The sequence below is a fragment of the Penicillium subrubescens genome (assembly GCF_028828155.1).
Source record: "Penicillium subrubescens strain IBT 31985 chromosome Unknown utg000004l_segment0_segment0, whole genome shotgun sequence".
Lineage (NCBI taxonomy): Eukaryota > Fungi > Ascomycota > Eurotiomycetes > Eurotiales > Aspergillaceae > Penicillium > Penicillium subrubescens.
Window position 1 is genome coordinate 304,679 of NW_026643154.1, and position 21,778 is coordinate 326,456.

General features: G+C 50.2%; 9 protein-coding genes across 9 annotated transcripts; 6 read left to right on the top strand and 3 right to left on the bottom strand.

Annotated features, from left to right (window-relative positions):
* Positions 1 to 1,058: 1,058 nt before the first annotated feature.
* Positions 1,059 to 2,999, top strand: N7473_005202 (GIY-YIG nuclease family protein; the record flags this gene model as incomplete). Its single annotated transcript, XM_057151142.1, has 1 exon — positions 1,059 to 2,999. The coding sequence occupies one exon, from the start codon at positions 1,059 to 1,061 to the stop codon at positions 2,997 to 2,999; it is 1,941 nt and encodes a 646-aa protein (XP_057008947.1).
* Positions 3,000 to 5,735: 2,736 nt separating this feature from the next.
* N7473_005203 (translation initiation complex factor eIF1A) lies at positions 5,736 to 6,370 on the bottom strand (the record flags this gene model as incomplete). The annotated part of the gene is made up of 2 exons (XM_057151143.1): positions 5,736 to 6,164; positions 6,350 to 6,370. 2 exons carry the CDS (start codon positions 6,368 to 6,370, stop codon positions 5,736 to 5,738), a joined length of 450 nt encoding a protein of 149 aa, XP_057008948.1.
* Positions 6,371 to 6,978: 608 nt separating this feature from the next.
* Positions 6,979 to 7,446, top strand: N7473_005204 (uncharacterized protein; the record flags this gene model as incomplete). The annotated part of the gene is made up of 1 exon (XM_057151144.1): positions 6,979 to 7,446. One exon carries the CDS (start codon positions 6,979 to 6,981, stop codon positions 7,444 to 7,446), a length of 468 nt encoding a protein of 155 aa, XP_057008949.1.
* Positions 7,447 to 7,766: 320 nt separating this feature from the next.
* On the top strand, positions 7,767 to 9,383 carry N7473_005205 (putative chitin biosynthesis protein (Chs5)). Its single transcript, XM_057151145.1, has 2 exons — positions 7,767 to 7,917; positions 8,037 to 9,383. The coding sequence occupies exons 1-2, from the start codon at positions 7,846 to 7,848 to the stop codon at positions 9,177 to 9,179; spliced, it is 1,215 nt and encodes a 404-aa protein (XP_057008950.1). The 5' UTR covers positions 7,767 to 7,845; the 3' UTR covers positions 9,180 to 9,383.
* Positions 9,384 to 9,606: 223 nt separating this feature from the next.
* N7473_005206 (putative aspartate transaminase) lies at positions 9,607 to 10,972 on the bottom strand (the record flags this gene model as incomplete). The annotated part of the gene is made up of 3 exons (XM_057151146.1): positions 9,607 to 9,671; positions 9,728 to 9,833; positions 9,890 to 10,972. 3 exons carry the CDS (start codon positions 10,970 to 10,972, stop codon positions 9,607 to 9,609), a joined length of 1,254 nt encoding a protein of 417 aa, XP_057008951.1.
* Positions 10,973 to 12,432: 1,460 nt separating this feature from the next.
* N7473_005207 (alpha/beta hydrolase) lies at positions 12,433 to 13,672 on the top strand (the record flags this gene model as incomplete). Its single annotated transcript, XM_057151147.1, has 3 exons — positions 12,433 to 12,978; positions 13,037 to 13,354; positions 13,415 to 13,672. The coding sequence occupies 3 exons, from the start codon at positions 12,433 to 12,435 to the stop codon at positions 13,670 to 13,672; spliced, it is 1,122 nt and encodes a 373-aa protein (XP_057008952.1).
* Positions 13,673 to 14,193: 521 nt separating this feature from the next.
* Positions 14,194 to 16,207, top strand: N7473_005208 (class II fumarate hydratase; the record flags this gene model as incomplete). The annotated part of the gene is made up of 6 exons (XM_057151148.1): positions 14,194 to 14,415; positions 14,475 to 14,519; positions 14,569 to 14,630; positions 14,715 to 14,830; positions 14,907 to 15,924; positions 16,021 to 16,207. The coding sequence occupies 6 exons, from the start codon at positions 14,194 to 14,196 to the stop codon at positions 16,205 to 16,207; spliced, it is 1,650 nt and encodes a 549-aa protein (XP_057008953.1).
* Positions 16,208 to 18,021: 1,814 nt separating this feature from the next.
* On the top strand, positions 18,022 to 18,693 carry gup1 (glucosamine 6-phosphate N-acetyltransferase; the record flags this gene model as incomplete). The annotated part of the gene is made up of 2 exons (XM_057151149.1): positions 18,022 to 18,516; positions 18,604 to 18,693. 2 exons carry the CDS (start codon positions 18,022 to 18,024, stop codon positions 18,691 to 18,693), a joined length of 585 nt encoding a protein of 194 aa, XP_057008954.1.
* Positions 18,694 to 19,640: 947 nt separating this feature from the next.
* On the bottom strand, positions 19,641 to 20,672 carry N7473_005210 (60S ribosomal eL24 domain-containing protein; the record flags this gene model as incomplete). Its single annotated transcript, XM_057151150.1, has 3 exons — positions 19,641 to 19,928; positions 20,140 to 20,283; positions 20,517 to 20,672. Coding segments are annotated over 3 exons (588 nt in total), but the record flags the coding sequence as incomplete, so codon positions are not given.
* Positions 20,673 to 21,778: the final 1,106 nt, after the last annotated feature.

The following is a 21,778-nucleotide window of genomic DNA, read 5'->3' on the forward strand; positions in this document are numbered from 1 at the left end:
CCGCTACCCCATGGGTTGTATGGTTGTATCGAGAACGAGTTTTACGAACTGGGCGTAACACGCAAATGCCTCAAATGGTTTCAAGGCATCGGGCGTTTTGGAATGTCGACCCCGCTTGTGTTTTTACTAGCACCAGACAAGGGTCTAGAAAGGCTCCTAATCGCTCGACCTGTGCTTCCGTTTCTTACAAACCGAGCAACTAACACATGGCTCCAATCCACTTTTGCACGCAAGAGACCTCATCATTCTATTAGGTATCGCCCAGTCGTTAATATACGACTCGAGGTCTTTAAGTAGGATCTTTGATGGGATCCGACGGAGTCATCTGGGTCTTCTGTGTGATTTGGCCCCCAGACTAATGCATCATGACTTAGTCACCTAGTTCCTGCCTAGCACGAAATGTACTCCTCGTCCATCTCGTGACGGGGCGGAGAGCGCTAGCGCCATGCGCAGCAGCATTGCTTAGCCGCCACCCTGCGCTTGGCCTTCCCCAGCGCCGCATGCGAAGCTTGGCCTATTCGGGCGCATCAATGACTCGAGTACTAGGTGTGCCCGGCACACAGCCATTTAGGGGTTGCCTCACAGGCAAGGACTCGGGTTTCGTCCCTTACTGTCTCGTTCACGTAAATAAAGCCACAGGGGCCCGTCATGACCAGGAGGGCTGAAAAATTCGGTTGGAAGCGTATTCCTAGCTACGCTACTGAGCAGACTGGTAGAGAATTTGTAAAGACTGAAAGGAGGTATTGAAAATGCCTCGATAACTCCTCAAGCCCAAAAGGCAGCCAGCGTTAATATTTCTAGTCGCAGGATACAAACGCATATCTGCGGAAATCTTGGCTCGTCCTTAAACACACACATGATGCAGAATGGACTTTTGACGTCCGCCTTGGTATGCCAGGCTGAATATTAGCGTAATCGGGCTGAATTATAAGTGAGGCAGTGTTCACTTGACGCCCATGGGCCCCTCCCCCCCAAATGCTTATTATAAGGGATGGTTGGCTTCCGGTATTTGCTCACTTTATCTTTGTTTACCCTCATTGCCATGTCAAGCATCGGTAATGGAAGATATGACCATGCTCCCGCCAATCCCTTGCCTTCAGTCACAAGCCCAGTTACTTGAGTCCGAATATGAAACCGACTGTCATATAGAGAATCTCGTCGTTTCTCCACGTCTGGCTCCTCAACTTATCAGCGGCAATGAAAATGATTTTAGCGTTACTTGCCAGATTACCACGATGTCTCCCGTTGCAACGACCATGCTCGAATTTTCGACAACGACTGGCAGTGAGACTGAATCGGAGCAAGAAAACACTCCCACCATAAAGCTAGAAAACATGGACCATTTGCCAACATCCAGGCGTACACACATAGCCAAGACCTGCAAACTACAACTCCGAACCTCGCTCCCCGATACAAAGACGACGTTTTCATCAGTGTTGAGCAAGCGTACAAAGAATGGAATGGTTCTGCCTCGCAATAGCTCACAAGTCTTTGACAGAGCATATTGGGAAATAACCTCGCCAGAGGAGCTTGGCTTGTTTTCTTCCGTTTTTGGGTCAAAAGGAACGAAACGCTCCCGACAAACGAGAATTGAATTATGGATACCGGGAAACACCGACGACATCAATTTTGACTTTCCAGGTCTGAAGTCAATCATGTTGAGAACCAAACTCGGGAATCATAATGTTGCCTGCCAGAAGTCACGGAACCAAATACCTGATAACAAATCTGTTCCACCAAACTTTACAGGCACGGTCCAAAGTGAAGACCGCAAAGTTATTAGCTCCTGCAACCGAGCTACATTTAATCCCAGTGGGAAAGCTTCGGTACCATTGGACATACTCGCATTCTTCCCTCAAACTGAACTCAGAATCGAGGTTGAACATGTTCGAAAGTCCCTTTACAAAATTATGCCACTTGAGATTATACAGCATATAATGGAAGATAGCTCACGATGCCCAGCATGGACAGCCAAAGGACCCCGATGCCGCAATCAACTCTCTACAAGACCTATCATCTCGTCAATTGGAAATTTGCCTTCCGTGGAGATTAGTGGGCTTTTATCACAGATCCAGAGCCTCATAAATTCGACGCTCTGTTCAACGCACCGTAGGGTCGCATTACGTGAAATTGAAGGGTGGAAAGCAGATTTCGCAAATCTTTCGACGGTTCAAGGGCCTCGAGACAGCTCCTACGTCCATGACAGGCGGCTATTGGCCATTGCTAGCTGGATTTACCTCATGAGTAAGGATGCAGCTTCTCAAAAAGACAAAAGCGCTTCGCCACTGCCAAAGATAAAAACAGAGCTTGAGAGCAAAATAAAACAAATCAACCCAATCCAGGAATTCAAGCCCTACGTTGCTACAGCTCGAGCTGAGAGGCTGGCCGAAGAGATAACGAAACTCGTTAAACGGCCTCTCCTGCCGAGTGAAATCAATCGAGCAGGGTTTATCTATATTTTCTGGCAAATTGGGAACTTTGGGTACATGAAAATTGGACTCTCTGCAGATGTGGGTCGCCGCCTCAAAGAATGGGAGAAACAATGCAAGAAGAAAATCGATGTACACTTCCCGGATATCAACGGAGACGAGGACCACGAGGATTTGCAAAAGGTCCCACATATCTGTCGTGTTGAAGCCCTGGTTCATATGGAATTGCTTGAATATCGGAGAATTGAGAAGAAATGCCCCGGCTGCTCTCGGTCGCACAAAGAATATTTTGAAATTTCGAAGGAAATTGCGATTCAAGTCGTACGGAAGTGGATCGGTTGGATGCGATCCCTCCCATATGAAAAGCGTACTATAGGAGGGAAAGATCAATGGGTGCTCAAGAGTGAAGAATCGAAGCATTTGGCTGATTTATGTCGACCGCTACGGCTGACGCCAACTTCTGGCTCCTCGCCAGACAAAGAGAAGATAACTTCTCTTCGCCCTCGTCTTTCGCTTCCCAGTACTGCGAGAAATGAAGGGAGACGAAGGGGCAGGAAGATAACAATATAGCATGCTATAATGCTAATTTCAGTGGGTACTCAACGTATGATTTGTGACCTACCTGGCTAGTCAAGTCTATGTATCGAGCTGCGGCTCTTCTGGAAATAGGCGGAGAAGTGGGAGCTAGAAAGAACAGTATTCAGCAAAAAAATGTTTTTCGGTGTGAATTACGTAGAATGTTGTACGTGTACTGCCCTCGAAACTTGTGCACTCCAAGCATGGTATTTCTTCCTCTAAAAGCCTAGCCCCAGACCTTGAGAATAAAAAGAAAAAAAGAAGTATTGACTTCATCAAAAATGAATTGATGAATGATATAGCGTACAAATAGTGAGGGTTAAGATTCTCACACGGCTAAAACGACAGGCCAAATCGATCAACAGCCAGTAGAAAAGGCGAGAGAACTTCCTATAGTACCCTTCGCTCTAAAGGCAGTCAAATTGATCAAAATACTCCCTCGCAATTTTCTTTCACAAGTATAATGTCTTCTTACCGAGCTATAATAAGAGACTAGAGTGAATTTTATCTCAAATAACAATAGGACCTACTTTAATGACACTGATTTCGATCTCAACTGTCAACTAGGTATTACCTAACGCACCATCCATTGATGACATCGTATTATTCTTGGCCGAAGCGGTATTTCGCTTCTGATAAATACTTTTCTCTAACCACCGAGCATTTGTGTGTAAGTCAGGAATAGACATTGCCTCACATAACAGTCTTTTCAAGCGGAGAAAAAAAAGGGCTTATTTGACCAAACGAAGAGGATAAACGATACCGTATAAGGAAAACAACCAAAAAAGTGGTAGATTCTCAGGCCAGATAGTTTTGGTGATGAAAGAGACAAGACACTAACCGGCCTATGAACGAAGTGCAGAAAACAGGAGCTACGGGACAACGGGGGACAGAACCTGGAAGTATTCAAAAAGTGGACTGGAGTGCGGTTTTTTGCCTAACAAAAGGGGCTTCCTATGTTCCAATTGGTAGCTAAAATCCGAAAGCATAAAAGCTAGACGTGATGATATACTGAATTGTCTAATCTGAGAGCCCTGAGTGAAGGGTGAGCAGATAGACATGAACAACCGTAAGTGTTCAGGGAGCATAGGGAATTGAGGACAAAGAAATCAGGTGAAATCTCGATGGCTAATATTCTGGTAAAAATGACGCTAAAAAAGGCGTCAAGAGTAATTGTTTTCAGCGTCGAATTTACCGTTACCTAGCGTTGGGGTGTAAATAAGTACGCTTTTTATAATAGATATTTCTTAATTTCTTTTGAACTACCCTTAAGATATCTTTCAAACAGTCTTTTGAACGGTCTTTTGAATGGCGAAGGTTTCTTTACAGTCTATCGTTTAAAGTCGTGGTTCATCTAAAGACGATCTCCAAAACATAGAAGGCTTTCTAAATTATAGAATCCTAGTGTACATGTCTCTGAATAAAAGGCTCATAGATATTATGAGAACATCTGCGTACTCGATGTGTTACCCACCATATCCAAAAATAGTTGGTTGTTGTGGGCGTATGACGCGAAACCGCCTCGTCGACCCTGTTCAGTGTATGGAAAACCCCAAGCCTTTACCTCAAGACTATTCCAACTATCTCCGGCGTGTATGCCTGACTCCAGGGTGCAGGGTCGAGAGTGGCTTGGGTGCTCCAGGCTCTAGTAATGAGTCGGTGAATGCTGCGACAACACTAGGTGTGAAAATCCGCAAGGCGCGCGGGGAAGAGGTTGTGACGGTCGCGCATCACGGTTTCTTGCTCTTGAACGAAGTACACCATCCCCGGGTCGGCGAGGACATGGTTGGGACAGTTCCAGATACGCGCCCGGAGTTAGACGTTGCTCTCGTCGAGTTAACCCCTGCCGCCTCGGCGAGCTTCACAAACAACTGCTACTTCCAAGCAGAGCCACCACGGAGACTCATGCTAGGTGAATCGATACGGGCGGGTTCGTGATATAAAGTGGATGGGCTTGACCTATGCCAGGTTGCCATAGGGGTTGCCTTCAGCTCCACTAACCCTGGCTCTGATATTTTTGGGGGGGGAACACGAGAGCACGAAAGGAAGTCGATTGAGAGGAGATGAAGGAAAGCAGCTTGGTTAGTTGCTAGGATCTTATTACGAAGTACGTTGCCTAAAGGAAGAGCAAGAATACGAGAGATGTGGCGGAGGCAATATTTTCAATTCTCATAACCCTTTTTTTGCAAAATCTATCACTCGAAAAGGAATGAAACGAAAGCAATGCTAGTCAGAGTGGAGGCGCATCGCATGCAATGCAATGCAAGGAGGACAAGCACGCAGTTTCATCATGCGCGTGGCAACCAATTTTGCTCTGTAATGTGACCCCAGAAATTTTTGCAGGAACAGATATAGAACCGTAAAGACGTGTGTCTGAGTAGATCATATCGGCTAACAACCAAAATCTCGAGATCTTTTATGGTCGATGTCTTCATACCCTGGTGAATTGTCGTAACGTCGCCGTAGGTGGGAGGATGCCCTTCATTTCCAGGCAGGGCCGCGGTGGGAGTGGCGTCGAAATTTGCTTGAGAAATGCCCTCCGATCGGGGACCGAATACTTCGGGGATCCGAGGAAGCTGGAGTAGATCGAAAGCATTTGGATCCTGGCGCTGAAACCAACAGTGGCGGTGTAGGAGTGAGGTGGCGGAACGTGAAGAGCACCATCGGGTAGGTCTGCGTGGCACTCTTGCAGGGTAGAGAGCATCGAGCTCTGAGGTGGTAGGGGTGAGCTTAGAGCTCGTCGACATCGATTTCCTTCTCGTCCTCGCTCTCGCGGTCCTCGTCGAACTCGACGTTGTCCTCGAAGCCCTCGTTGCCGAAGGTATCGGTCTCGTTGATCTTGGCGTGCTCGGGCAGCTCACCGTAGGCCTTCAGACTGCGGGCCTCGTCGGCGGTGTACTTCATGATAACATCGCCCTTCTCGTCCTGGTAGTCACGGAGCGAGAGAAGGATGATATCACCCTGGTTGATCCAGACCTTCTTGCGAAGCTTGCCACGGATGTGGGCCAGACGCTTCTCGCCGTCGAAGCAAAGAGCCTCCAGACGACCGTTACCAAGCATCTTGACAACCTGAGCGTACTCCTGGCCGTCCTCCTTGAAGACGAGCTCGCGCTTCTCGTTGTCGTTCTCGTTCTTACCACGACGACGGTTCTTACCGCCCTGTTTACGAAAATGGTCAGAATTTGTGTCAAAGCAATATATGGGGTAAAAGATCACAGGGATTATCGAAATGTGCCCCAAAACCCAACCCATCAACCTGGATGTCCGGTGATCGGTCTTTCACAGGTGATGGTGGCGGGGTGGCACATTCCAACAGGGAGGGGCTGAATATTTTGCGCGCTTACCTTTCCCTTGTTCTTGGGCATGGCGGCGGGGTGCGACGTTCACTGGACTTGAGTCTGGCTGTGTGTCGGTATCTCGAGTATTTCTGCGTCAAAATGCGACGTAGAAAGATGAGGTGATATCCCCGGAGAGTCTGGTGGAAAGAGGAGAAAGGAAGCAAAGGGGGGGGAGGATCTGTGCCGATATATCAAACCTGTGGCTTAGCTAATCAGGCACAAAGCGACGGCCCAGTGGCGATGTATGGCCTGATTTTGCAGGCCTTAACATTCACCGCTCGCTGTGCTTTGGGCAGAAAAAAAGATACCAGAAGCATGATGAAGTCAATAACCAGCAACGGCACTTCACTTCGGGCCTTGGGAGAGCCCTTGGTTCCTGAACATTGGTTTCACCGCTGAGCTATACTTCATTCTCTTATTTCTGCCAATTTAATCCGCAAAAGCTGCGACTGGCAAGAGCGGCGCAAACACGAAACTACACGAGACCGGTCTTCTCATCCCAAGCACCGCTGTGCTACCTCCGATGCGATCAATGAACACTCTTTCCCTTTCGCTATGATACCGATACGCTGCCTCTATTCAAACTCCCCACAGCCTGAATTGGCAAAATATCCACTATCCTCGATCCTTCCACTATGAAATTCCTCTCTTCCTCGGGCAACATGCTCTTCAGATACACTTCCGAGTCCGTGATACCCCCAGTTGCCCAACGCTACCTGGGTTCTCCAGTCCATCCGATTCGGCCAAAGATTGCATACATGCATGAGCATCGTGATCCAAATGCCCTTTGGTGGCGGGTGTCAGTATCACATCTGAACCAGTTTAAACGGACTGTTCGATCCTGGTGTGCTCGGAGGGCGCGCATCGCTTTCCAGGAAGCACTCAAGCGACAAGGGTTTGATAGATTAGGGCATCACCTTGATTTGTCTTCTTCAATACAGAAGCAAGCTCTCTTAGGATCTTTGGATATCACTATCCGCCCTTCGTGTGTGCACCAAAGCTTCGAGGCTGTGCAGAAAGATGCCGACTTTCTCTTGCAAAGCCTCTTGAAACAGCGAGAGCGGCGCGGTGAGCGTGCCACCCACAAGACCAAGTCTTCTTGAGTGCTTTCAAGAAGCTTTTTGATCCAACATGTACAACATCACTCTGTATCATACTAACCAACGATCTGTCTATATCTGTACATTAAAGGTGGGAGCATCATTGCATGGCGTTTGGGTGGTTGCGATTAGCCTGTATACAATATTCTGTTTTTATTTGAATTTCCAACTCAAACATCATCAATCTTGGTTCATTTAATTGTAAACTACTCCGTATTCGCCGCGTAACAGTTCCTTCTGTTGGTGGAGAAGGTAAATATAGAAGCGGCCGTCCCTTAGCTCCCGCCGCGTCAAGCCTCGCTAAGTGCCGATCTGGCGGACAACGGGGCTTTGAACACCGAGTCTCCTTCATCTCCGACAACCACCTCCATCTCATTTCATTCCTCCAGACTCTCATTCACCATGCTGGTCTCCCTGACTGTTGGCAAGGTGGACGCGGGCGTCGCAGTCCTCTTGACCGAGGACAACCGCCTGGTAAGCTCCCAACCCCTGGTGGCCTAGACTCCCAAACACGAAGGGTCTCGTCTGCGATTCTGCGCCCTGCGCCAGGCAAATCATCTCAATGGCTCGCTAAGATAGCTTTTTCTACGCAGATTGAATTCCCCTCTGTCCTTCTTCCCAACGGGATCTCCTCCGGCAGCATTGTTGACATTACCGTTGCGCGCAACCATGCGGCTGAGACAACCAACGCATCCGCCTTCCAATCTCTCCAGAAGCGCATCCTGAATACCTACGGTGTCAAAACCCCCTCTCCTCCCATCCTTCGCCTGCGAAATGCTACCCAGACCTCCCTTGTCCTCGAATGGGATCCAATCGACCTAGCAACTGCGTCCCTGAAATCGCTCTCCCTCTATCGCAACGGCTCCAAGGCAGGCTCGATACCCCGCCCCCTCGAGACGCGCAGCACTAAGATCAGTGGTCTCGCCGTTCACCATGAGTACACATTCCACCTCGTCTTGCGCACAACCGCTGGCACCTACCAGTCGGAGAAGTTGACGTGCCGGACGCACAAGATGACCGACCTATCCGGTATCACTGTGACCGCTGGTGTTCTCGACCCACAGCGCAAGGAGGCTCTTGGACATGCATTGGATCGTATTGGAGGCAAGATGATCGACTCTGTTCGCATCGATACCACCCACTTTGTCTGTGCGGAGGGACGAGGACAGCTCTGGGAGAAGGCCGTGGAGATGAACATCCCGGTCGTTGTACCCGAATGGGTGGATGCGTGCGAGTCTGAGGGAACAATTGTTGGCGTGCGTGATTACTATCTCAATGCGGACCCCAAGGCGCGCAAACTTGGTACACTTCACGGCTCCTCTCACCAACGGACCACCTCAACCATGTCTACAACTTCCACTGTCAATCAGGTCAGACCTAGTCCCCAGCCACCAATCACTGAGGAAGATCCCGCCGCGGTTGAGCCGCCTCTCACACCGTTCCCTGGTGGCGAGATGAGCGGCCAGCCGCAAGCACAAGCCGAGGAAGTTGGATCAGAAGACGAAGAGGAGACACCTCCCCCTCCACCTCCAAAGGACGAGTCTGACGACGCAGACGAATCGGCACAACAGAATGGGGATGCAGAAAGTTTAGATGAGAAGACTGGGGGAGATGAGACAACAAGCAACCCGAACACCCTTCCACAGCATATGCCCGAGGGAGACTTCGAGCACACAGGTCATGATAAGGGTAAAGGCAAGGAGGGCGAGGGTGATTTCAACGAAGTGCCACTCTAGGGTCCTTGCATCCTCTCCCCCTTCTGTCTCTCACGGCACGTCTACGATTATATCCAGTACAGGATCATGCTATTGAGTTTGGGCGCTTTCTGTTCCAGGGCGGGGCTTCATTATGAGTATCGATGCCCGCTCCTGATCTTGTCTCTTGTTGCTCTTTTGTATAGTAGATAGCCTTTTTCTAATGCGATTGGACATCAACCATCCCCTCATACTTCCTACTTAGCCGGGTGAGAACTTTGAGTAGTTGTCATTCTATATGAATTCTATCATCAACAGTCGTAAACGAGCACTGAATACTCCGTACCCTCCCAATGTATGTTCAAATGTCGAGGGAAAAGTAAGGCTTTTATGCGAAAAACAAGGCCACAGAGACCCCTCCCTCCGAGCAACGCTGTGCAATCGAATCACGTCCTAAACTTATGTTTGTCTACAGCACGTTGCGCACCACGTCGTCAATGGCTTGGGCCACGTACGCGACGTTCTTCTTGCTCACTAAAATCATTCATATTAGTATTGATAGTGTGGGGAACCAGGGTGGCAAAACTTACAACCACTAATGGAGGCGCGGCCAGACTTGAGCAGGTAGACGTGGTACTTGTCCTTGAGGGCGTAGACTTGCTTGGGGGTAAGACCAGTGTAGGAAAACATGCCGTTCTTTTAAATAAATCAGCAAATTGCCAGAGAACCGAGTACATGAGACAAAAACTTACCTGCTCAATAATATGCTCCCAGGTGCCGGGGGTCTTCAGACGAACAAGCTCGTTATAGAGGGCCTGGCGCATGGACTTGATGCGCGAGCTCATGACCTGCAGATCGCGGTGCCAATCGGCCACCAACTCATCATTGGTCAAGATCTTCTTCACAATGCTGCAGCCAATACGGGGACCCATGGAGAACTCGCCACGAATCAAGTGGCAAAGGTTGTTAACGATAACGTCGCGGATAACGGTAGCATTACGATTGGTCACGTAGTGGTAAGCACCAACACGCTGACCGTATAGACCAAAGTTCTTGGAGAAACTCTGCGCCACACACATCTCCATGTCGGGCTTGTTATTGAAGAAGTAACGCACCGCCCAGGCATCCTCTTCGACGGAACCCGAAGCAAAGCCCTGGTAGGCAGAGTCGAAGAAGGGGAAAAGCTTCTTGCGCTCGCACAGGTCGGCGATGGCAATCCACTGCTCCTTGTTCGGGTCCAGGCCGGTGGGGTTGTGTGCGCAGGCATGCAACAGAATGACATCGCCCTCCTGGGCCTCGTGCTCCAGAGTCGACATCATGCCCTCGAAGTCGAAGGACCGCGTCGCAGCATGGTAGTAGGGGTAGGTCTTGCGCGGCACGCCAGCCAGCTCCCAGATAGTCATATGGTTGGCCCACGAGGGGTTGGACAACCAGACAGTGGGGGGCTTCATGTGGTGGGCGAGGAACAGGGCACCCAGGTGATTGGCACCGGTACCAGCGACGGTCTGTACGGTAGCGATGCGTGCCTTGGCCTCCTCTTCACTCTGTTCTCCTGTGAATCCAAACATCAAGTCCCGCGCAATTGGCAAGAAAGGGATATCGCCCTCGATCGCGGTGTATTCATGTCGCATGAGATCGTCCTCCTCGGCCAGTTCCTTCTCAGCCTTCTGAACGACTGGCAGGGGCCAGGGCTTTCCATCATCGGTGCGGTACACGCCCACGCCCAGGCTGACCTTCTGTGGGTAGGTATCGGCAAAGTAGGCGGCATTCAAAGCGAAGATCTCGTCCGGAGGCACCGGGGCCACGGTCAGGCGGGTAGGAACAGGCTTGGCCATCGTGTAATTTTGAGCGGGAATGGGAATCGTAATGGGACAGGTCTCGTTTCAGTTGGTCTCGTAAGAATTGGTCGCGTTGCGGAAAAGAATTGCGAAGTATAAGTTTGGTGACAGATTCGGAGATCGGTCGAGGCGCTGAGTCAACCCGATATCGCAGGGCTGTCCTACTCCTCCCCGGCAGTTTTGTTGCCCCGCGGGAAGAACCGCTTAATAGCGGTATTCCATCTTCTTTCATCAATCAGGGTTTTCATCGAGTGCTTGAGGTTGTCACGAGGTCCAAAATGCCGTTGATAGCCTTGCCAGTGATGATGATGACGGATGAAATAAAAGATAAAAGCTTGCACTAGTTCCAGCAGATCCTGGGGTTAAGGTTTCAGATAAGCGTGGGACGTCAGCTTATGCATGCTGACTTCACTCTGCCTGGTGGCCCTCAGGCCTCTTTTTTACCTTTGATAGGAACTATAGACAAGGATATCATTCAAAATACTAAACAGGGCTCTTACAGCTTTTTCTAGGGTATGTCGTTACCTTGTGGACTATTCTAGTCGTGGAAGGTCCGCCCAACGATATTAGGTAGAGACATACTATAGGTACTCTAGTACCATGCCTCCAGTCCAGTTTTGACCCGCTTCTTCTTTTTCATTATTCTCATACACTCGCTTCTCGGTTTTAAGGCCTTGCCACATGGATTATTGATGTTGATTCGGGGTTTTTCCGACTGCGCGGTGGTCATGCCCAATGAGCTGTTTCACGACCTATAACTGGTAGGTTGTTATTTTAGACAACCGAGTTTTTATTAGTAGAGTCACTGGATTTTCTATTAGAAGTCCTACTTCTTGCCCAATCTTTGAGAAAGATAGGTTATAGATTCGGCGCATGGAATTTAATGATGTACATTTGTGGACTTGGTTCACTCGATATATATTCACCAACATCTGGTATCCGTAGGTAGGTATCTACTGCAATACCACAAAAAATAACCTGCCTCATTCCACACCTCCACACCTACATGATCAGCAAACAGAACCAGGTGTTATAAAGCTCATTCCAAAAAGATCCGTGTTTCCATTCCACCACAACATCAATGTCGCGGGACAGCACAGTGTGGAAAGAGCCCTGGAACGATGCAGGAACCGGAGGAACGGCCTAATTGAATTTGGAAGACCGATCAAGGCTCCGTAAACCGACCTAGCTACATAAACGCAAAATTAATTCCTTGAACTTTCTCATTTCCGTTTGTTATTCTGGCCATGGACACTCGTTGTACGGGCATAATGACAGCGGCATGGCCCCGCGCTGCAGGTTGTACCACCTTAGCAATGATCCAATTAGGCTGTCAGTAGTGATGTGCCTAATAGCTCCTTCCCCTCACAATCGACGACGAATCGACCACTCGTGTAGCGGGCTTTTTAGGGAATCTCCAAAAGTCCTGTACTCTCGATCCTACACGCACCTTCATCATGGCTGAAGATACTGAAGATACACCCCCAGCACGCAACCAAGCTCTGCATCGCTGGAGGGCACGGGATATCCTCCAGCCACTTCATAACAGCATTCCTGCAGAACTGCTGTATCGGTTTGACCCTGACTACATCATTTTCTACAACAAGCACAACGCGGGCCGTCTGCATACCCATGAAGTACCCATCGAAGAGTTCCGAAAGAACCCAGCCCGCTACACGATCTCCTATGGGCGTGACCGTGGCCCGGATGTCTATTGCATCTCAGAGAAAAAGTGTCCAGTGGAGGGAGGAGAGATCACCATTCGAATCTTTGAACCGGAGCCCAAGAAAGATGAGCACGGCCAGCCACAGAAGAGAGCGGCCTATGTGAACTTCCACGGAGGTGGATGGGTGTTCGGAGGCCTGGAGGTCGATCACGACTTTTGCAAAATGATTGTTCATCGCCTTGATGGAGACCTTGTTGCATTCGACGTGGACTATCGGCTTGCACCTGAGCATCGCTTTCCGATTCCCTTGGACGACTGCTGGGCTGCATTCAACTGGGTGAGATACGACAGAGAATTTCCAATCTTATGGCTACCAGGCTAACTCCCAGAACTAGATTCGTTCCCAGAAAGCAGAAGAGTTCAATCTTGACCCTGACCGATTCGCCGTGGGCGGTGCATCTGCTGGAGGCAATATGGCCGCGGTTTTGGCTCATTTCTGTCGCGATGCGGGTATCCCTCTACGGCTTCAGATATTGACCGTTCCCATCTGCGATTTTAATAGCACCTTTACCGCCGAGGGTCAATTCGATCGTGCAGGCTCCCCGTACGATTCGTACCGGGAGATGGAGTTCACGGCAGCCCTTCCAGCTGCGCGAATGGCGTACTTTCACCGGCATTACCTCGGAGTGCCTCGACCAGCACCGTCTGCAGATGTAAGTATCGGCTTGTGATACCCCTAGACTGAAGAGCTCAATCTCAATGATCCCTTGCAGGACTGGAAGATTTCGCCCTTTCTTGCACCAAACTTTGCGAACCTGGCTCCGGCACTAGTGTCAACAGCGGAGCTGGATCCTTTGTGCGACGAAGGCGAGCTTTACGCCTACAAGCTCAAGTCTGCCGGTAATCGAGTCGATATCAACCAGTTTCGTCGCGTTCCGCACACATTTGCTGTATTGGATGGGATCTTGGACAGCGGGCTTGAGTACAATGTCCTTGTGGTCGCTGCGCTGAAGCGGGAGCTTCTAGCGTAGAGGGCCAGATCTGGGGGAGCTCGCTCTATGGCGATGGAAGGAGAAAGGTTCAGCTAGGTATGGTCATTAGCAGACGAATCCAGGGAATGGACTTTTGAGCCAGGCTGCGTCTTGTAAGCACGGAGTACAATGTTGTAAGGTCATAGATTAGAATTGAGTTGTTATCTGATCTCTGATCTGATAGACAGTCTAGTTCTTGGCTGTTGTGTTTTATGTGGGAAAGTGACGGGGTGAATGTATAAGAGCTGTGACCATACCATACCTGACTCTACGAAAATTACCGGCAGTTGAACTCGGGCATCGGGCGTTGCTCGGTCATCCGGATACCGGGAAGTTTCGGCTGGACTCAACGGAGTCGCCAGGGCGAATCTCAACTTTTTGTTCTGCTTCTCGTTTTTAAAGGAGAACTCGCGGTCCCGATCCCCTTCTTGTCCATCACAGACGCCTCTGCGCGAGCCAATTGGGCCTGTTTACGCCTTTCCTTGTCCATCACCAGCCAAATACACATTTCCACGGTCACAATGAACCCTGCTTCCTCCCGAGCCGCGGTGCGCTCGATGGCCACCCTAACACATGCGGCCAGAGCTGCCAACCCCGCAGCCCGCAGCGCTCTGTCGGTTGCTGCTCGTTCCCCGGTCTTTGCTAGCCGGGCTCTGAGCTCCAATAGCCGCCAGTTCGGCCAATTCCCCCGTCTTCAGCTCATCAACAACAACAAGAGAGCCTTCAGCACCACCGTCAACATGGTAAGGAACGCGGCGCTCAACAGCTATCGGGACTGGGTTTACTGATGCGCAGAATCTAGTCTACTGCTTCCCGCACTGAAAGCGATGCCTTTGGTGAAATCCAGGTGAGTGACATTTGTTAAAACTGCCCCTCATCGTACCATCATAAAATAGCTAACCTTGGTTTTGCGATATAGGTCCCTGGAGACAAGTACTGGGGGTGCCCAGACCCAGCGGTAAGACGAACCCCGAACGAACTCGATAGCGAATATGGATATACACAATGAGCGGAGGAAAGCTGATATGCAAATGGGAACCAGCTCCCTGGGCAACTTCGACATCAACCAGCCCCAGGACCGCATGCCTGCCCCCGTCGTCAAGGCTTTCGGTATCCTCAAGGGTGCCGCCGCTACTGTCAACATGAAGTACGGCCTTGGTGAGTAATGCCTGCATCATACGGCAGTGTTTGGAGTCCAGATCCAAGGTTACTGACTTTCAGTCTTCTACAACAGACCCCAAGATCGGTGAGGCCATCAAGCAGGCCGCCGCTGAGGTTGCCGAGGGTAAGCTGCTGGATCACTTCCCTCTTGTTGTCTGGCAGACCGGCTCCGGCACCCAGTCCAACATGAACTCCAACGAGGTCATCTCCAACCGCGCTATTGAGATTCTGGGCGGCACCATGGGCACCAAGAAGCCCGTCCACCCTAACGACCACGTCAACATGTCCGCCTCCTCCAACGACTCCTTCCCCACCGTTATGCACATTGCCGCCGTCCTCGAGCTTGAGAACACCCTGTTGCCCTCGCTCCAGAAGCTGCGCGACGCTCTGCAGGTCAAGGTTGAGAAGTGGGACAAGTTGATTAAGATCGGCCGTACTCACTTGCAGGATGCCACCCCTCTCACTCTGGGCCAGGAGTTCTCCGGCTACGTTGCCCAGCTCGACCGCAACATTGAGCGTGTGCAGGCTTCCATCCCCCACCTGCGCTTCCTTGCTCAGGGTGGTACCGCCGTTGGTACTGGTCTGAACACCTTCAAGGGCTTCGACGAGGCCGTCGCTGCCGAGATCACCAAGATGACCGGCACCGAGTTCAAGACCGCCCCCAACAAGTTCGAGGTCCTTGCTGCCCACGACTCCATTGTCGAGGCCTCCGGTTCCCTCAACACTCTTGCTGGCTCTCTCTTCAAGATCGCCCAGGATGTCCGCTACCTCGGTTCCGGCCCCCGCTGCGGTCTCGGCGAGCTGATCCTGCCCGAGAACGAGCCCGGCTCTTCCATCATGCCCGGCAAGGTCAACCCCACCCAGTGCGAGTCCCTGACCATGGTCTGCGCCCAGGTGATGGGTAACCACGTCGCTGCTACCATCGGTGGCATGAACGGCCAGTTCGAGCTGAACGTCTTCAAGCCCGTCATGATCCGCAACCTGCTCCACAGCGTGCGTATCCTGTCCGACGGCATGGACAGCTTCCGCCTCCACTTGGTTGAGGGCCTCGAGGCCAACGAGACCCGCATCAACTCTCTCCTGCACGAGAGGTATGTTTCATCCCATTTCCCCTTATTTCGCACCCTTTCCATTCTTCTGCAACCCCTTTGTTCGATAATACAAAACTCTAACCTTTCTTGCTTTAGTCTGATGCTCGTGACCTGCCTGAACCCCGTCATTGGCTACGACATGGCCTCCAAGGTGGCCAAGAACGCCCACAAGAAGGGTATCACCCTGAAGGAGAGCGCCATGGAACTCAAGGCTCTCAGCTCCGAGGAGTTTGACCAGCACGTCCGCCCCGAGCTGATGCTGGCTCCCAAGGAGAAGAAATAAACGGATCGCACGGCGGTGTGGTGTGTCCGAAACTCTGTGCTACTATAAACAAGTCTTGATAGGCTTTGTATACTGAAAATTTTACTTTTGCATCTAATTTAATCTTGTTCGTCGCCGTAGGGTAGCTTTTTAGTTGGGTTACTAGCCGAGAGTGTGAATTGCTTGGTAGCGTGTAGATACCACCATGTACAAGACCGCACCTTAGAAGAAACATGACCGACGTCAGTTTGGTACGGGCCGGGGTCTAGTACGGGTGACTAGTGACTACATGTTGAGGCACATAACTAACTAGGTAACAGAGCTTGCCCTTTATAGGAAGTGCCAACACCAAGTCGGCGTCTGTCTGACTTGATGACGAACGTAAACCGCAAAGTTGCCGGCCCTCAAGGTAGGCTATCGCCTTTGTTCCACCGTCTTCGAATCATCGCATACTCCAATTCTACTGGCTTTTGAGATTATGGCTTCAACAGAGCCGCATAATGTCTTCTTGATAACCGAGATCCTGGAAATGATTTTAACCAGACCGATATGCACACATTACTCACATCGGCCCAAAGAGTGTGCCATCGATGGCATGATCTACTTCAAGACTCGGCCGATCTACAAGCCACCCTATTCTTCAAGCCCGTGAGATGCACTCTCCCACGCGGGACACCAGGTAGTCGCAACCCATTACTAGAAAAGCATATATGACCATGGTTCTGCCCAAAACAGGCACAACGCGTCGGAGCACCGAATATTAGAGAGATCGAGATACCACCGTTTGATCCTCGGGATGACAACGTTTTCTCCGAAAAGAAGCTAATTGGACTCTAATATTGTTTCAGCAGCCTCCTCGATCTTGTATCGGGCTAGTGGAGAATGAAGGAGGGCTAGTACAAGGAACCGCATACACAGAAGCGAAAGTCAGGGTCAGGAACGGGGATCATTTACGAATTGGCGATCTAGTCGATTTCGACTTCTTCCGTTCTCCCTGTATTCATCCTTTACAGGAGGAAGGATTAATCTGGTGGGAACACTTGTGCCGGGGCAGATTGCTATTCCAATGCCTTCAAACTAGGCGCTCTCAACATTTCACACCTTGGAAGGAAGGTGTGATCAATCGAGGGAGTCTTGCTTTGCTATCAGCCAGTCAGTCAAAATTCATTGGCCTGACTTAGCTTCCTTTACCTGCAAGTGCTATGTGGGGTATAATGCGATGGTCTCGACAGGGTTATGGTAGCTGTATGGTAGCTGGACAGTAGGAGACGAGAATTCCTCGGGGCTAAAGGACTATGACATGTCTGTCGTCCATCCCATATATCGCTTATACCGGGAATAATGTTCTTAAAAATGGCTCTTAAATATGCTAACTAGTTACTATAATGTTCTGTGGAATTGAACCGTCGGCATTGGTACTGAGTAAGTCGCTGTATATTAATAGCAACAATTGCACGAGCCACTCTCTGTCTCAGTCTCAGCCACCTGAACCGTGGGACCGTTTCTAACATTGATTGTTGTTGATTCTTTTTTCTTCTCGCTGGCTTTCAATTTACTTTTTGACCTTCTGAACATTTTCTATCCTCCGTTCTCCCTTCCTTCCAGTTCAATTGCCTCCAAGAAACTGTCTATTATCCCCTCAATCGGTGGTCGATCTCCCTTGCGCTAACACCCCGCCGTTTCAAACCATTCGCCCCTCCCCTGACCCGATCAACACAAAAACCCACTGCGATCGCAATTCCTCTTCCCCCCGACTTTTCTCCCTTCTCTCTCTTCCACTCCCAATCGACTTCCCGAGGACTCACTCTTCAATATACAAATCATCATAAAACACAATGACCACTCCCGCCGTCGCAGCTACCACCATCCCCGAACCCACCAAGCCCATCATGAACTCCACCGTCATCCCCGTGGACATCGAGAATGACGGCCCCCTCTTCCCTTCCTCCCTGATCTCCCCCGAGATTATCTCCATTTTGCCAACAGACTATACCATTCGCCCCCTGCGCCGCTCCGACTACAAGCGCGGCTACCTGGATGTCCTGCGCGTGCTGACGACCGTCGGCGAGATCAGCGAGGAAGCATGGGACCAGCGCTACGACTGGATCGCTTCCCGCAATGACGAATACTACATGCTGGTTGTCTGCGACGGCCAGGACAACATCGTCGGTACTGGTAGCTTGATCGTGGAGCGCAAGTTCATTCACTCGCTTGGCATGGTGGGCCACATTGAGGATATTGCGGTGGAGAAGAACCAGCAGGGCAAGAAGTTGGGTCTGCGGATTATTCAGGCCTTGGACTTTGTTGCTGAGAAGGTTGGCTGCTACAAGGTAATTTCCCCCTTTTTTCCCGTGCTTTTTCGTCGTTTATTTGCGTGCTCTTCTTTCTTGGAGGGACACAAACTAACTATCGTGTAGAGCATCCTTGATTGCTCCGAAGCCAACGAGGGCTTCTACGTCAAGTGCGGCTTCAAGCGGGCTGGTCTGGAGATGGCTCACTACTACTGAGTGGGCTTTACAAGTATTCAGTGTCAACTTCTTTTCGGGTTTGGGGTTACTGGCGTTTAGGGCATTCGAATAACCAGCCCGACAGGGCTTGCACTTGGTGCATAGCACAGTTATATTTATGAAAAAAGAGCAAAATCAGCCGCCTCTTGTTACCGGGGTTAGCAAACACGACTGGGTCAGTCGCAGTGGATGTGCAACTATCGTTCCCCGATGGTTCAGAGCGATCGATCCTCAGCATACGCCAAGTCATTGACCTCGGTTCGTTTGAACATACCCTGGCTACCATGGCAGCAGAAGTGTTGATAGTCGTGGTCTTGCAAGACCATGCTGTTTGTACGATAGTGCTTTTGTGGAGTCAAGTAGATGTTGAATTCCCAGGAATGGATGAATATTCGCCAAGGCGGAACAGGATAGATTTTAGATGTTAATAGAGGCTCTGGAAACGCAATCGACAATTTCAGGCTGATCCTTCAATTTCTCCATAAAACCTACGTCATGAATGGTCGAGATACCCACTGAATAGCTGGTTGCTGTTCAGCTACAGTCCATTGCAATTTGCAATTCCCATAAGCAAAATATCCCACTACCAGATCTGGGATCTGATACTCTACGACCCGGTCCATCGTAGAATACAACAGGCCGAACAGCCTAGTGAACGAGTAGTCTCGAGGTACTCAGGCAAACACATAGAGACAGAAGAAGCAAATATTCTTGCGGTGGTTTGAAAATTTTCGTAGATTCTTTAGTTCCCATTTTTCTGCATAACAGTGTTCCAGAATCAAGGGTAAAAAAGTGATTTGGCCCGTAGCCCTGTCCTCATAGAGACAGTCGAACTCCAGCACCCGAGTTCCGCAAGTTCCATCATATCGCAAACCGTCAACACGAAAGAAAGAAAAACACCTCTCTTTTTCCCCAAATTGCCAGACCTCGTCATCGTGTCATGAAATTTAGCGAGACTTGGCGGCGACCTTGGGGGCAGAGCCCTTGGCACCCTGCTTGGAGGAGATGCGCTGAGCACCACCCTTGGCGGCGGAGGCAGCGGTCTTGGCCTTGTCAGCCTTCTTGGCAGCGCTGGCGGCAGCCTTCTTCTCCTTGGCCTCCTTGATGGCCTGCTTGCGGGCGGCCTCACGGGCCTCGGGGCGCTGGGTGCGGCGCTCCTTGATCTGCTCGAGGGAGGCACCGACGATGGCACGCTGGTGCTTCACGACGCGGCGGGTGCGCTTCTTGGCGACCTCCTGTATAATGACGAAAACAAGACCCGGTCAGCATTTCCATCTCCAATTTGATATCCATCCAACAATTCATAGTGCCATCGAGACACTTCCTCCTCTTGCGCCGTCTGTTTCAAGTGTCGCGATATCGAATCGTGCGTCTGATTAGACGGCCTTTTTGTATTCCGCCACAACTATTCCGAACGAAAACCAAATGGAGGGGTTGATAACGGACCTCAGAGATACCCTTGCGGTGCTGGCGACGGTAGAGGACAGTCCAGGCGATGCGGCGGGGGTTCTTCCGTTGGAGGAAGAGCGACTCGGACTTGCCATTCTGGAAGCGGAAGATCTTGCTGTCGCCACGGACGTACAGCTTACCCTATAACAAGCAAAACATAAAGCATTAGCGAAACCGAAATAACCCAAGCAATGAACGTCGTGTGTGTGTGTGTGTGTGCGCAACGAGATTTCTGCGAATCGAGCGGGCGTAGGTCGCGGAAGTGAAAATGGGTGGTGGGTTGGTCACGTCGAGGGTCGTCGTGGTTGAAATCGCACAAATCCCGTTTAATCTCCTCCCACACACGCCGACGAGGGGTGAATTTAAGAACGCACCTTGCCGGGGTAGATCTTCTGGCCGGAGAAGGAGTCGTCGTAGGTACGCATCTTGACGGGGGATGCGCAGACGAGGTGTCGGTTGGCGTTTGGTGATGGTCGAAAATCGGGGATCGCGGTGTTCTTCCTTGCTGGGTCCAATTGTGGTGCGCCTCGCTAAAGTGCGACACGTGATCTGGGCTGCCCTTTTGCGGACGGTAATCTCCACGTGATTCTTCTTATCGTTGCTGGTGGGGGTCGGGGCTACGCACTAGTCCTATTTGGGCAATGACCACCACATGAATGACAGTATGAAAAAGGGTCTAGTTACTCGTAACTCTGCTGCTCTCTCTATTTTCATGGATATTCATCAAGTGGCATTTGTGGAGGGACATGAATGTGGACCAATCACAAAAACATCTTCATTACATAACCTCAACCGATCAACCCGAGTTATCTAAATAGGATTAGGATGTCTGCGGCGGCAGATGGCATCAACATCAAGCATCAACTTCAACCACGTCAAGCGTCAACGGTAGGGATTAAGTACCGTCATGTTACAGTAGGTAGCACTTCGAAATTTTGAATTTAGAGAGCAAAGAAAGGATCTAATCGGATATGGATCCCCTATATTCTTTTGAGAAAGGTCTTTTGGTCTTTCTTGAATATTGGTATCACCTCTTGTTCTATTGTTCCACCGAAAATGATTTTGAAAAGTTGACATGGCTTCAAACTTCTGGAGCCATCATAGTGTCCGACACCAGGCTTTGGGCGCAAATCGAAATCGTCTATAAGGGCCGATATAACCCTGGCTGATGAGCTCCACTTCGCGGAGGCGGATACGAAAAACCGTTTTCTTTTTGAATGGTTGCAGAATATACTTGCAGCAATCCTCCTTGCTCAACTACATACATAAATCAAGGCAACCTGACCTTCTAGTTATCACTAACCCGTGTTTTGCAACTAGTTGGGTTGCCATTGCTTTGACTAGGCCTATTTGAGAAACGATTACGACTGTATTACTGCATTACTGTAGGAAAGGTCCACTAGGTTTATTGTGCCAACCATAACTACTGGGCAATCAGTCTTCGACTCTCCTTCCTCAAGATTTTTGGTCCGCGCTTAACCGTCTTATCCTTCGCAATTCTTAACATGCCATCCATTGAGAAAAGTCTCGATTCTCTTTTATGGTGCAGCTTTCAGGCAATGCTGCTGACTGGAGTGCTTTGTGTGCTCTATGCTATGCTACGGGTATTCCCTCAGATATGTCTTGAATTTGGCTA